At 37.5% G+C, this 16,195-nt stretch overlaps 1 protein-coding gene across 3 annotated transcripts; it reads right to left on the reverse strand.

Annotated features, from left to right (window-relative positions):
• Positions 1-675: 675 nt before the first annotated feature.
• On the reverse strand, positions 676-15,987 carry LOC114278819 (Leucine-rich receptor-like protein kinase family protein). Of its 3 annotated transcripts, none has more exons than XM_028220950.2 (27): positions 15,164-15,987; positions 14,569-14,707; positions 14,265-14,336; positions 14,050-14,121; positions 13,828-13,899; positions 13,655-13,726; positions 13,490-13,561; positions 13,281-13,352; positions 13,108-13,179; positions 12,949-13,017; positions 12,794-12,865; positions 12,566-12,637; positions 12,125-12,196; positions 11,783-11,854; positions 11,629-11,700; positions 11,470-11,541; positions 10,098-10,169; positions 9,919-9,990; positions 9,771-9,842; positions 9,611-9,682; positions 9,209-9,277; positions 8,933-9,004; positions 8,759-8,832; positions 3,397-3,525; positions 2,641-2,988; positions 1,820-2,190; positions 676-1,255 (listed from the first exon to the last, which is right to left on the reverse strand). In XM_028220950.2, exons 1-27 carry the CDS (start codon positions 15,246-15,248, stop codon positions 878-880), a joined length of 2,958 nt encoding a protein of 985 aa, XP_028076751.1. In that variant the 5' UTR covers positions 15,249-15,987; the 3' UTR covers positions 676-877. The 3 variants fall into 3 exon arrangements, with proteins under 3 accessions (XP_028076751.1, XP_028076753.1, XP_028076752.1); XM_028220952.2 differs by having other exon boundaries at positions 14,265-14,325; positions 15,164-15,305; XM_028220951.2 differs by lacking the exon at positions 12,949-13,017.
• Between the last annotated feature and the right edge of the window lie 208 nt (positions 15,988-16,195).

Genomic DNA, 16,195 nt, shown 5'->3' on the forward strand with positions numbered 1-16,195 from the left:
ACCCTTCTTTTGTTTATTATTTATTTAATAAAAAAGAAAATGGCTCCCGATCACTGGAGGGTATTGTTAGGCCAGTGAGAGTCACCACGAATCCCGTTTCAATAATCCAAACCTTTTTATGTTAATCGATAGCTATGTGATCAAATCACTTTTGTATGAAAAAAATGGAAGGTGAAAGTCATGTTGATCGAATATCGAGTACTATAAGCCATTTATTTTTAACCGTCCATTTTTTTTCATATAAAACTAATTTGATCACATAACCATTAATATCCGATTAACATGATTTTTTACAAACATATAATACTCGACGAGTTCTACATATTGCACGGTTCGGATTATCAAAACAAACCCGTGATAGACCCTCACAGACCCAATAGTACCCTCCAGTGATCAGACTAGAGGGAAGCCATTCCCTTAGAAATGACCTCCATCATCAACATCTCAAAAAAGTTACTGCAGGTCCCACCAGGCTCGGCTCGGCAAGGCAAGGCAAGGCAAGGCAACGTATTATTGCTGAGAGCACACAGATAACTGCAGCTCTCAGCTCAGAGTGTCAGCCTGAAACCGCCAAACAGTCCATGCCAGAGCCCAGAACCAGTGGTCCCATACAACAAATGCCCATGCCAGAGAGAGTCCGGACTACTACAATAATTTGATACAGTACAGCAGAGATACATCAATTGGGCGCACTAGACATTTAAAATCTGTAAAATAGCTGTCTAACCTTTCCATCTTCCTACCCACAATAATTGGTTACTAAAATTTTTATACAAAATTGTCACATTCTGATTCTCCCCACTACACACTACACTACTTTCTTGAGAGATAATAGATGGTACCTCTACATTTTGATTCTTCTTCTGCTGCTGCGTCTTCACTCACTGTTTTGAGATATTACCTCTCCAAATTTAAGGAAGAGCTGAGCATCTGAGGTGCTCATGGATGAGCAGTTCACCGAGTGTGGAGTCTTGAGATTTGCATATTCATCCATGTAGCAGGGCACCTTAGCAGATGGGAGGGTTGTTGGTGTGGGTGTAGTTGGGGTCAATTGTTTTGGTGTTGTGTCGGATGGCATAAGGCTTACAAGGACACGTCCCACTTCATGCATTGTTGGCCTATCTGACGGCTGTCTTTTGGTGCACAGAAGCGCAAGCTGAAATACTTTCTTTACTGCCCCAAGATCCTTACACGTGGCCGATATCTCAGGATCAACAGTATCCATGACTGCATTGTTTGCGGTCTTTGATAAAATCTGTAACAAAGAAGAAAAAAGTCGATCAAAATAACCATTTATTCCATCTCACATCCAGTTCAGACAGCACCTAAAATAACAATTTCAATTTGCAATTCAATCAGCTCAAAGATAAAAGCATGGATAGTAACATGGCCAGGCCTTAGTACTAGCAAATGGAAAAAGCAAATGCCAGGCTTCAGCTCTCAAAACCCAGTTATAAAGCTCTTTTCCTCTTTGCAACAGTTTATAATGCTGGAATACATATTCAAAAGGATGACAAAGCGAGAAGAAATAATAGCCATACAAATAGGCATCTAAAACTAGAAACTACAAAAATTATTGCAGTGTGGCATAAATATATAAAATTGATTGCTAAACTACACATCTTTCTGATCCATATAGCTAACATACAGACACACAACAGTAGTGTGGCATTTACATTTCCAATGCAACCCCAATATACTAGATAAAAAATATCAAGCAAAATCAACCTATATCATCTCATGTTAATTCTAGTGCTAGCACAAATATTTTCCATTTTAGATACAAATTTGGCTTTATAAAGATGTAAAAAAAACTGACCAGATGATGGAGGTTGGATTCATTGTCCACTGCTTTTCTTCCAGTCAGCAACTCAAGTAGAACAATCCCATAGCTGTAGACATCAGACTTCTCGGTGAGACGGGAAGTACGTGCATATTCTGGATCAATGTAACCAATCGTACCCATTATGTAAGTAGAAGTATGAGACTTGGAGGTGCATAAACTCTTGGCAATGCCGAAGTCAGTGAGATGGGCCTCAAAATCCTTGTCCAATAGAATGTTTGATGACTTCACATCCCTATGGATTATGCGAGGGCTACAATCATGGTGAAGATATGCAAGACCTTGGGCTGCTCCGAGTGCTATCCGAAGACGAGTGTCCCAGTCCAGTTTTTTCTTCTTTGTAGGGCCTAGAAGGTGCACAAAATATGTATATCTCTAATGATTCAGCTGTTACAGAATTATAGCAGAACTTCACTAAGGTCTCTCTATAATGTAAGGTATTTCAAGGGTTCAAATTTCCCTTTGGATTGTAGAGAACAGATCAGAGGGAATGGAACATGTAAATGAAGGGGAGCTAGCAATTCAATACTGAACTTCAGGAGTGCTACCATCAATGTACCTAAACACCTCCTCAAATGCATTGTCCATAATGGACCACTCCATTCTCTACTGCCCCAAAAGGGTCAATCACAAAAGAATCCAAAAAATTAATGTGGTGATTATGCTTCCGCAAATGATAAAATAATACTATTGCATTGTGTGTTAGACGTGATGTGGTTTAAGAGCAATTCACCACAAGGCTCTTACATGATCATGACACGCAAATTTCTACATAACAAACATCTTAAAAAACTCACCGTGAAGGAGATCCCATAGACTGCCATTTTCCATGTAGTCATAGAAGAGAAGGTTCCCAGATGGGGACAAGGAATAACCTTGAAGACTGACAAGATTCCGATGCTTGATGCTCCCAACTGTCTCAAGCTCTGTCTCAAATTCTTTTAGGCACTGTGGGTATTGGGAATACAGTCTCTTAATTGCCACTGGCTTGCAATTTTTAAGAACACACTTGTACACAGTGCTTGATGCACCATAGCCAATTACATACTTCTCACTCAAGTTCTCTGTCATCCTCAGGATATCATCGTACACATGAAGTGCCATGTTCATGTGAAGGATCACAAGCTTCGGTGACGAGTAATTAACTGTTTGTCAACAAAGGCACATGATTCAGTAGCCAATGAGAATCTATAATCATTAGATTCATCAATCATTTTAGGTTATTTACATAAAACCATCATATATACAACTTTAACCTTATGCAAAGCAACAGTGTAACATAACTTTAACCTTATGCATCTGGTTTTCTGTATTCATTCTATACAAATTAGGGACATAACATTACAAATCATGTCAACACTACGGACCACAAGATTTCCTTATTTAAGTGTATCAATTGGCTTGTTCAGTTTTTAGTGAAAAAATCAATCCTAGTTGAGCCATCTTTAACTGTGGATCAATTATAACCATCTTTAACCACGGATCAATTCTGTTACATCCACCATGTAATATTTTTTCATAAAATAAATGTTTGCATAACACATGACAAGTACCTGGTTTGTCTAGTGATCCTTCCAGAAAAGGTGTAGGATTGTGCGACCGGCATGCTGCCACTAAGATCATGAGGAGTATCACCAGGGCACCCAGAGCAATCCCTAGTATAGCTGCTTTAGAAATTGTGACTGCATAAACAAGAAGCTCATTCTCAGACTGAGCAACTGAAATGAATTAGCCAGTGAAGATGCAACGAGCATAATTTTTTGCCACTCCGATCATGCATATGACTATTTTTTATTTTGAACAAGTATAACACGTGACAATGATTATTGAAAAATAACTAATTTAATCTTACATCTCTCTCAGCCATTTTAGTTTCTCTCTCTTTGATGAAAACAAGTTTGTTGCACTCTGATCATGCATATATATATATATATATATATTTGTGTGTGTACGACATGTGACAATCATGATTGAAAAAATTAATTTAATGTTACATGTCTATCATCCATTATAGTTTCTGTAAGATTTTTTAATGAAATTATATATTCAATTGATAAAAAAATACAAAGGATACATCTGATTGTATAGTAGTCCTAACCCTAAGACTAAAAAGGAAACGAATCACAATCTCACTACACTACCATATATACATATATACACAATATTCTCACACCCCCGCTCAAACTTAAAGTGTTTTAGCAGAAAACACTGAGAGTTTACCAAGAAGAAATTGAAACCGGGCAATGGTGCGAGTCTTGGTAAAGAAGTCAGCAAGTTGCAGAGCCGAAGAGACGAAAGGAAGAGAGAGAGAGCCAGACTGCAGATGCAGCCGAACGAAATGATAATCAATTTCAATGTGCTTGGCCCACTCATGGGAGACAATATTATGGGCAATTTGAATAGCACTGCTATTGTCACAATAGAGGGAGGTTGGAGAAGATTGAGGGATGCCCAAGTCAGAGAGAAGACAACGAAGCCAGACAACTTCAACAGTAGCATGAGCCATAGCACGATACTCAGTTTCGACAGTAGAGCAAGCAACAACAATTTGTTTCTTGCTTTTTCAAGAAATCAAAGAATCTCCAAAAAACATACAAAAACCAGACGTGGACTTGCGATCAGTAACATCACCAGCCCAATCAGAATCAGCATAGGCCACTAAATCCAGAGAGGAAGTAGAGAACAATAGTAAACCCCAAAATATAATACCTCGAAGCTAGTGAAGAGTCCGAACCAATGTGTGGAGCGAGGAGTAGAGACAAACTGGCTAACCACATGAACAACATAGGAAAAATTAGGACGAATAACGGTCAGATAGACTAAGCAACCTACAAGCTCTCGATATAAAGTAAGATCATCCAGAAGAACACAATCAGTAGTGTTGAGCTTTACATTAAGCTCAATGGAGATATCAAAAATCTTAGTGTCAGTGAGACCAGCACGATGAATAACCTCATTGGCATACTTGGCCTGAGATAGAAAGTAACCTTTGAGAGAAGAAACTACCTCAATACCAAGAAAATACCGCAATGGGTCCAGATCTTTCATTTTAATGGTGCAGAAAAGATGCTGTTTGACCATAGATATAGTAGAAGAGTCAGAATCAATGATGATCATATCATCCACATACAATAATAACGCAACAAACCCAACAGAGGTGTGGAGAAGAAATAAAACAGAGTCCTGGGCACAAGGATGAAACCCAAACTCAGTAATAGTAATCCGAAAGCGATCATACCAAGCACGAGGAGACTGCTTCAGACCATACAGAGCACGCCGAAGGCGACAAACCTATCTAGAGGAATGATGAAGGTTAGGGAGAGGACGCACGTAAACCTCCTCATCCTCAGTGAGATGGCCATTAAGAAAAGCATTCTTAACATCCATTTGATAAAGAGGCCAAGAACGAATAGCGGCAACAGAGATTAAAGTACGAACAGTAGTCATATTGGCAACAGGAGCAAAAGTCTCCTCATAATCAATACTATACTTCTGTGAAAAACCTTTGACAACCAGATGAGCTTTGTAACACTCAAGAGAACCATCAGAATGAGTCTTGACTTTGTAGACCCATTTACAACCAACCAGATTCTTACTAGCAGGCAAAGGAACCAACTCCGAAGAATTAGCTTTCTGTAAAACAGACAACTCATCCTCTATAGCTTGAACCCAATGAGGATCCTAACAAGCCTCCTTGTAAGACTGAGGTTCTGAAAAAGAGTGAATAGCAGACAAAAAAGTACGATAGGCAATAAAAAAACATGTATTGGACCAACCCAACCTGTTTGGAGGATGACGCGCTCGAGTAGGATATCGGTGTACAGCAGGATCAAAGTCGTCAAAAGCAGGAGGGTTAACAGTAGAGGTAGAGACAACCAGTGGAAGAGGAGTGTTGCAGCGAGAATAAACTAACAACGGAGGAGGAGAAGAAACCGAAGGAGAAGCAGCCAAAGGTGAAGGAGAAGATGGAATAAGCTCAGGGGGAACTATGGAGATGTACTCATTAGACGGGACCTCAGAAGGAAATGGACCAATATAAACCAAATCCTCTTTAGAAATTAGGATAGTGAGAGGAGGAAGCTGAAAGTAAAGTAGACTTTCAAAAAAGGCAACATGGCGGGAGATATAAAGGCGACAAGAAATAGGGCCATAACAGCGATAACCTTTCTGAGTGAGACTATAACCCAAAAAGACACATAAGCCAGACCAGGCATTACATTTGGTCTTATCTTTAGGAGGTAAAAGGACAAAACAAGCAGACCTAAACACACGAAGGACGGAGTATTTGGGAAGTTAAGAAAACAGAGCCTCATAAGGAGACCGACCAGAAAGAAGGGGGGTAAACATACGGTTGAAAAGAAAAGCAGCAGTAAGAACTGCCTCACCCCGAAACGGAGCCAGAGCGGAGCCAGAAAGAAGGAAAGACACCTAACTGTCTCAAAGAGATGACGGTGTTTACGCTCAACTCGACCATTTTGAATAGGTGTATCAGTACAAGAAGTTTGGTGAATGGTACCCAATTTGGTCAAATATTCACAAAATTCAATTTTAAAGTATTCCCCGCCCAAGTCAAACCACAAAAATTTAATAGTAGACCCAAACAGTGTAGTGACCATAAACTGGGAAGTACGGTATATTTGGTAAAAGTCAGACTTACGAGTTATAAGATAAACCCAAGTGTAACGAGTGCAGTCATCAACAAATGATACATAATAGGCAGAACCCCCTTTGGTAAGAACAGGAGAAGGGCCCCAAACATCAGTATGAACTAAAAAAAATGGTATATCAGATATAGAAGTACTTTTATGAAAAAGTAAGGCTGTCATTTTGACAAGTTTACACCCCCGATATTCAGTAAGTTCACTAAGAGAAACTTTATCTAATATACCAGACTAAGCTAAAGACCGTAAGCGATCAGCAGACTAATGCTCTAATCTAGAATGCCACAAGTAGAAAGAACTAGACAGAGAATCTAACTGAAACGAGGAAATGACAGTTAGAGAGGTTGCCATAAGCAGATGCAAGCTCTCCACCACATTGAGGTCTCCAACTCTACGACCGGTCCCAATCTGTTGCCTAAACATCCAATCCTGCACAGAACAGATAGAAGAAGAAAAGATAACATCAAAATCAGAGGCATCAAGCTGACTGATAGATAATAAATTGACAAATAACTAAGGAACATAAAGGATAGATGGAATAGAGACAGTAGACATAGCAGACGGTAGAACAAACCCAATAGATACAACAAACATACCAGACCCATTAGCAGTATTGACAGTAATAGGAAAAGAGGGAGTAGTACAATTTTGAAGTAAAGCGAGATTGAGAGTCATATGATGAGAGACACCAGAGTCAAAAATCCAGACAGATGAAGAAATACCTGAAGAAGATCCAAGCAAACCTAAATGAAGAGAGGAAACAATGGAGGCAGACGGGGATGACTTAGAGGTAGACAATATATGTTGAAACTGACTAATCTGAGCAGTCAAGGAAGCCAAGTCAGGATTAGAAGCCGGAACAAATGCAATATATGCAACAGAAGGAGCCTGTAATAGGTTTTGAGATTGCTGAAAAGATTAAGCAAGCAGACGTCCCTTCTTGGGACAGTGGTACTTCCAATAGCCCCTTTGATGGCAGAAGACACACTCATCTGAAGCCAGTGACCTATTTTTAGGCCTAACAATCTTATCATTGGACATTGTAATGAACTAATTAACTAACAAGTTGAAGTATAATAATTAAATAACAGATGGGCCAAACTGTAAATAAGAGGTTTTTTTTTTTTTTTAAAATCCTCAGAGAATCACGAACAGAGAGAGAGACAGAGACGGAGTGATCGCGAGAAGAGGAAGAGGGCCACAAAGTTTTGGTCTCTCGACCTAACTGAACCAGAAAACTCACCCAGATGGTCAAGCGATCAAACCGAGATTCAGAATAGCAAGATGAGTCAAACGACTCGATGGATCGTGATAAACAGAAGCAAATGGGTCAACTCGACTTCCGACAAACCAGATGATGCACAACCTCAAACCAGAGGCTCGAACGACTAGGCCACACCTTCAGATAGAATGAACTAGAGAACGAGAGAAGTCGAGCGAGAGAACAGCTTAATGTCACGACCTGGGAGAAAATTTCGATTGACAAACCAGGAATTTGAGATTAGAGCTTCGATCAATCAACCAGAAAGAGAAACTTCAAACCAAAAATCAAAGGGTAGGATTCCGAACACAGCTCTGATACCATGCAAGATTTTTGAATGAAATTATATATTCAATTGATAAAAAATACAAAGGATACATCTGATTATATAGTATTCCTAACCCTAAGACTAAAAAGGAAACGAATCACAATCTCACTACACTACCATATATACATATATACACAATATTCTCACAGTTTCATGATCCATTCTCCCTCTATTTTTTTCCCTCTGCCAAGTTTTAAGTGTTGGACCAGTACAAGTTGCCATTTCCCAAAAAATATAATCAGAAATTAACCATGAACCTTCTTTTCTCCTTTTTATGGTTTTAAGAACTAGTGTGTCAGACCACAAACTCAAACTGGCATGTTTTACTGTATCTTCGTACTGAATCCCAAAAGAAAATGCAACAGCAGACATTCTCAATTAGTTCAAGGAACAACATTCTGCAGCATATTTATCTACTTGAAATTTTAGAGGGCAGAGAGTACACAGGCTTTGTTTTAAAAGAGAATGCCTGCCTTCAAGGCGAGGATATAGATTTTGCAAATCATTGAAAGTATAGCAATTAATTCCAGACCTACTTTTAAGATACGTAAGCTATTTCCCAACTGAAATACTATATATGAAGTTTATATATGAAGTTTCATGGCTGCTCATTCTTCTACCTAAGAAGGGTGAAAATATATAGCCACACTCCAAGGTATGCTTACCTCGCTCGGTTGGATGAGATACATGACAAGGAGAACCAACCCAATAGCCACAAATACCAGAATTTCCTATGAAGCTGCAGATAAATCATACATTAGTTGTAGGAACAAAAGATTTCAGGTAATGAAAATAACTTGATAATGCCAACACAAGTTTAGTGTTTGTGATTGTCTAACCTATCTGGTGAGAACCTCGAGAAGTTATTGCCAGTAGGAATATTCCCAGCTAGGTTGTTATAAGATACATTTCTGTAAGACATATTAGTAGTCAGATATAATGCTCTTAGAGTAATATTGTACAAACAGAAGAAAATATACAGAGAATTTATACATAATGATGTGGCTGAGTTGTGTGCCCATCACTTTAAAAACCAAAACTCATCAAGACTAAATGGTCTTAAGAGCATTTTACAATGGTCTTAATATGTTAAGACTAAATGACTGGTGACTTACAAAACTGTAAGACTGAGGCAGTTTATCAGTGATATCACATCTCCAGATAAATTGTTGCTTTCTACTCTCCTGCCATATTGGAGACACAGATTAAAATGGATACAAATGGAAAACTACAGCATAATCACATAAAAACCCAAAAACAATATATATCTGTAAAAGAATTTGATGACACGTCACTTAAAATGCATATGAGAAGCTTCAAACAAAAAGGGATATTGTGCAAGAAACACATCCTCATAAAAATGTCAACCTATACAGCCAATGGGTCATTTATTCTTCATCATATCAAAATCTTGGGCAACTAAGAGGTTTGACAGACATTCACCTGTTGTGCACCGGGCACTATTAACAAATATAGCAACCTATAGGCAAAGTATGAATCAGGGGAAAATAACTTACAGCAAGAAGAGGTTTTGAAGCTGACCAAGTTCTTGAGGAATCGGACCAGAGAGGTGATTATTTGAAAGATCTCTGCAATACAAAATTATGATTGACAGAGTTGAAGATTGAAGAAAGAAAGTAGAGTAATATCCATAATTTGTAGTAAATCATTCCTTACATGTCCATAACACTTCTTAGATTACCAAATTCAGCTGGTATAAACCCTACCAAATTATTCTTGCTTAAATTCCTAGCACAATGAAATTGAGAGTGTGAGCAATAATAAAAAATTTATAGACCAGAAATCACCAAATGGTTAAACTCACAGTTTCAGGAGATGTTCCAAGTCACCAAGGGAAGAAGGAATGGAACCACTAATCCTGTTATTTGATATGTCCCTGACAAAAAAACAAAGAATATGTTAATAAAGTCAAAAATCAAAGCTGCATTAGATAAATATGAACAATAAAGAGATTACAGAAACAAAAGTGTTTTAAGTAGTTACACAGTATCCAAATTGCCAATCCGTGATAGCTCAATTGGAATAGGACCCCTCAAATTGTTAGAGGAGAGATTCCTAAAGATGGTAAATAAGATTATTAGAACTGTAATAAGCACCAATTACTCAATGCATAGGTATGAAAATAAAGATAATTGGAACTGTGATAAGCACCAATTACTCATTGCATAGGTTTGAAAATTCAAAAACATAAAAATGCATACATCTTTGTAAATCAACTTAGCTTTGCTGAGACTATGCACGTCATTACGTTTTACATGCATCACCTGATAGTTGTGTAAATAATGGCCTAGTGATTTCCAGAGAGATACTTCCACATGAAAACTACTAGACTAAACAGAATCAAAAGATACATCTATGGAAATGAACTTAGCTTAGACAAGCAGTTGCTTATCATTAAGTTTTATTGCATCGCCTGATAGTTGTGTGAATAATGGCTGACACATATACAGTTTTTTTTTTTTCAATATTAATTAGTTATTTCCCAAAAATGAAAAACATATTCTTATTGATAAATAACAAGCCAACATGGTTAAATATGTTGCATAGACTTAGGTACATATGTTGGAAACAAGCAGTTATCATCTAATTCCCATGACGAAAACATCAGAACTCAATTGAATATTTATTTTTGTTAATATTATTGTTTTATTTCTTAAGATAAATGATGTGTATGTGTAAACATATAGTATATTAAAAAAGGACACTAGACTCATTTTTTTAAGCAACCATGTCACCATAATTATCATACTAATGGAGACTTATTCTAAGCCAGTCTGATTTAACATGCCAGACCCATATCTCATACCATTCCCCAAAAGGTCACGTCACGTCACGTCACATCTCCAACTCAAAGTAGTAGTTACTTGCACCTAGAAGAGTTCAAGCAACACAGATTGCATATATAGTAGATTTATTAATCACTTGGTATATATAGTAAGCTTTTGTTAAACTGTTTGATAAATCCAGGTGTTTTGTGTTACCAATTTTTTTCATCAAATTATTTTTGATGAAAAATGAATGTTTTGTATTGCAGATTATCATCTTATGTCGGCAAGTATCACATCAAGGCTTAATGGATCTCATTAACATCGTGACAGGCATTAGATTAAAACCACAGGATGGCTCAATTTTAGTGGTGAGACAGGGATGCCATTGAGATCGTATAAAGATGGCAACAATGGAAACACAAGCTTAAGTTTCTTTTTCCAAGACATCCAATGAGAACATGCAGGACGATTGGGAACATTGAACTGATTGGCTTGAGAAGATCTTCTATAGTTCAACAAAACTGCATGCTCCTATATTACAAGCAAGGTTTCTCAAAATTAAGAAAAATATGAAGGATGGAACTCACAGATATGTCATGCTTTCCAGCCTCTCAAATGCAGGTGGGATGGTTCCATTCAACTTGTTCCCATGCACATTGCTACCATCAAATCAATGGGTCAACTACCACATTCACATAGTTCAAGGTTAAAAAGACAAAGCAACAAGAGCAAGGTTAAAAGCTTACAGGCTGTTTAGATTTGTGCATGAACTAACATTATAAGGTATAGGCCCATCAAGGAGGTTGTTAGCAACATTTCTGCAAGAATACCGTGTTAGTAATTGGCTTGTGAAAAGCAAAAACTGCTCCAAACAAAGCCATTAAGAAAAACAGAATATACAGGTCAAACAAGTCGGTGAGCTTCCCAAGTTCTGGTGGAATAGGCCCAGTGAGCTGATTGTCATTCAATTCCCTACAAAACAAAAACCTGATGAACAAGAAATTGCATTCCTATCACAGAAGTGATGCACAACAATGTTGCTTCCAAGTCTCAACCAACCCCTCAAACAGGGCTGATGGCAGAAGAGACCATGAGTAGTTCATTCTAGCCATGAGATCTTAATATCATAGTCTGATTGTCCAAGACAAAATGCATATATATTCCACAATATTTCCAGTTAAAGAAACATCAATAGAGATCAATTAACAGAAACAGGCTTGGATAATGAAAAAGAATTTGTACAGATAATGAAGTTTTGTCATATTTCCGAGCTCTGGGGGAATGGGCCCAGTCAGCTTGTTACCATGCAGATACCTACAACATCCGATATCGGAATTAGAAAGTTGACAATTAGATCACTGAGTAGAATATACATTTTATGTATCATGTAATGTAATGATCTCGTACTTACCCAAAAAAAAAAAATGTAATGATCTTGTTTGTTGTTCACATTAAATTAATACAAATATAAATTGATGAATGGAAGTTTAACGGCAATTCAACAATTTGTCTTATGTAGCAAAAGACTATCAACTATTTTCAAAATGACATATGCATCTTTGAAATGTAAATCAATCAAGAAAATGAAGGAAATTGAAAGAATTACAAAGCAAAAATACTCACAATTTCTCCGTGTAAGTCAAATGAAGGAAATTGAAAGAATTACAAAGCAAAAATACTCACAATTTCTCCGTGTAAGTCAAATTTCCTAGAATAGGAGGGATAGGTCCACTCAGCATGTTGCAGCTTAAATCTCTGCATCAAAATCAGGATAACGACGCCGTTATAAGACAAACAAAACATTAAACACCGGGTCTGTTGAGTTAGTAAAACTCCATAAAGCTCCCCTCAAATAAATTCAATTTTGTGAAAAACACCAGATTGAGGAAACAGCAAAATTAAAGCACTTACAACACAGCAAGTGCCTGCATCAAGCCAATCACCGATGGGATTTGTCCTGAGAGTTGATTACCTTGCAAAGATCTAGCATGCAAAATAAAATTCAGAGCAATTTTTTAAGTAAATAAGCCATAAGAAATTAAATCACTGGACTTCTATACACATACAATGTAGCGACTTGCAAGAACCCAATATTAAAAGGAATCTCTCCAGTCAGCTGATTGTAAGACAAGTCCCTACCAATCAAAAGAGATTAAACATTCTTGGACTACACATAGTAGAGTTTATCCAGAATTTGGCGCAATTGCATTAGAGGGTATACATACAAGACCTGGAAGGCGGTGCAGTTGCCTATGTTCTGAGGGATGCTACCAATCAGACTATTATTTCTTACGTCACTGCATGTTGAAGCAAAATGGTAAAATATATCACAAGATGACCCAAGATACAGAAAACACAAGGATCAATAAGAAATAGAATGAAGGTATCAATAACTTACAAGTACCACAACCCTGTCAGCTGACACATGTCAGGAGAGAGAGTACCAACCAAATTGTTCCCACGCAAACCTCTTTTAAGTTGAGAATAAAAACATACATAGGCACAAATTCGTAAGAATTTCGACTCACAATGTGAAAAACATAGGAAATCATAACAGTGCCAATATGGAAAAGATAACTGAGAAAATGGAAGGAGAAGTATACTCACAGATATTGCAAAACTTCATTCCAGTATATAAGCCTAGGTATTTCCCCACTCAGTTTATTCTGTGCAAGGTCTCTGGAATAAATATATTGAAACATATGCATCTCAGTCATCATTCTAAAATTAGATAGAAATTAAATGCGAAGAGAATGGAGAAAGAGGACTTACAAGAGTTTTAAATTTGGAATTTGGGACAAGGTTGAGGGAATTGGACCAATTAACTGATTGTTTTTCAAAATTCTGGGGAGACCCATTCCAAAGAAGGGAAGAAAAAAATTATACAAGACAGAATTAGCGCAGTAAGGGACTAAACATGGACATGAGGTTGTCAAGAGACTTACAGGTGTTCTAGTTGTTTCAACTTTGAAACTGAGAACGGTATGTCCCCATATAACTCATTGAATGATAGGTCCCTAACAATAACAGATTTCATATCAATTGGTGTATAGTAGATAAAATGGATATCGCCAGAGAGTAATATAAAACTCTGTGAATGTGAGCTTCAAACTCTGCAGACTAGTGGCAAAACTGAATTATTGTCTCCAAAAATATAAAATACTTACAAGCTTTTCAAAGAGGAGCAGTCACCAATTTCATCGGGGATCTGTCCTGAGAGGTGATTTCCTCTCATATCACTGTTCAAAAGAGAGTGCAATGATAATCATTTCCAAAATAAAACCCATTAAAGTTGATGTACTGTACAGAAAAAATTCAGTACAAATAAAATGACAAATAGAGAAGAAAGAAGAAGGGTACAATACAAGTGAAGAAATTATACATAGAGAGCAGACTTTTAAGGTCGCCAATCGCAGGTGAGATTTCCCCATCAAGATTTAAACCTGAGAGATTGCTACAACGTTCGAATAACCAACCGAAAAGTCAAAACATTTTGAACACCATGAAACCCAAAAAAGAAAATGCTAAGGACATCAAAACCGACAAGAGTAATAGTATGTGATTTCATAACCATAGTTGAATTGAACCACTATGAAAGGAAGTCAAGTCTTGTAGACTTTAAAAAAGAAAAAAGAAAAAGAAATGTTAGGTAATGAAGTGTTAACAAAGGGAAGGGAAACACATACAGTGCAATGACATTGAAGGTGACATTGTCACATGTTACCCCTCTCCACACACAGTAGTCTGAAGATGGTGAATCTGTCCAGTCATACAACACATTATCCACATCCCTAAATGACTTCTTCATTTCCAATAGCGTAGCCCCTTCCATTCCAACAAACAACAATCATATACCTACTTTTCAGCCCAAATATACATTTTGTATATAGATCTTAAATATATATATATATATGGAGAGAGAGAGAGAGAGAGAGATGAGGGAGATGAGGGAGAAAACACTAAAACAACAACTACTCCATAATCGAAACAAATCTTTATATTTAGCATACGCAGTGTTGAGCTACATTGAAACAACAACGACAAAAACAAACAAATGCATGCAGCATAAAGGAGACAAACGCTTGGAAGCTACATGTATGGCATTTAAGCGATAAAGAAAGGGGGGGAAACAAAAATAATAATATTAAAAAAGAAAAGGAAAGGTGGTTTGATTAAAATAATAGAGACTGGGGGGGGGGGGGGGATGAAAGAAGAAGAGTGAAATCAAAACGAGAGAGAGAGAGAGAGCAATGCAGCAGCTCAAAATAGTCAGTCACTCACCTTCGTCTGAGGAGAGTACAAAGCCAAAGAAGCTTAAACAACCCAGAAAGAGCACAAGAACCCTCACTCGCTGAGAAAATGCCATTGCTGCTCACTCCTCGCTGAGAAAGTCACTTTTTTTTTTTTCTTTTCTAATAATATCTCAAACATTCAATCTCAACAACTACCACCACACCACCATTGAGAGTCGCGACGGGACAGCCAAGCCAAAGTGTCTGTATTTATTCAAATTTTCTCGATTTCAAGGACGCCGTGTGACCTTGTACTGGTGGGGTGGTGTGAGAGCAGAGGAGTAGGATGGAAACGCCACCGACACTTGAAACGAAACAGTCCAGGGAATGGGAATGGGGAATGGGAATGGATAAAAATACTAGCATATGAATAGAAAGAAAGGGAGAGAATTTTTAATAATATATGTTCACGAAGAGTTTTCTTGTTCAATCACATCCTTTGTGGCAGGGAGGATTGCTAAATACAGTGAGCAATTGAAGTATCCTCTCTCTCTCTCTCTCGAATACAGAGAAAGATAAAAGACTACAGGGAGAGAGATAGAAAACACTTTACTGGTGTGTAAATACTAGCCAGCAAAGCACCGTAAGAACCACAGAGAGAGAGAGAGAGAATTATTGAGAAGAAAAGTTAAAAGACTTCTGCCAAGCTCTGGCACGAAACCTGCAACAATACAGCTCTGAGCTCTCTTCTCAGCCTTTCTTTCTTTCTCTCTCTCACTCACTCACTCACTACTACTACTGTATCTGTAAACCTCCTTTTCAATTAGTCTTTCACATTGTTTTTCTCTCTCTCTCTCTCTAATTAATAAGAATAGGATGGGTGATTACTAGCTATGGCTTTATTTGGATGAGACCAGTTTTTTTTTTTTTTTTTTTTTTTTTTTTTTTTTGGGGGGGGTTAATTTCGAAACGGGGGGGTCGGTTTCCGTTGTTGGTGACTCCTTATCATAAGTCGCTGTCGCGCTTTCATTATCTCTCTCTGTATTTTGCAGTAGATGATGAAGCTGAAACAGGTAATCTT

Source organism: Camellia sinensis, chromosome 13 (genome assembly GCF_055761805.1).
Source record: "Camellia sinensis isolate YWXY chromosome 13, ASM5576180v1, whole genome shotgun sequence".
Classification (NCBI taxonomy): Eukaryota; Viridiplantae; Streptophyta; class Magnoliopsida; order Ericales; family Theaceae; genus Camellia; species Camellia sinensis.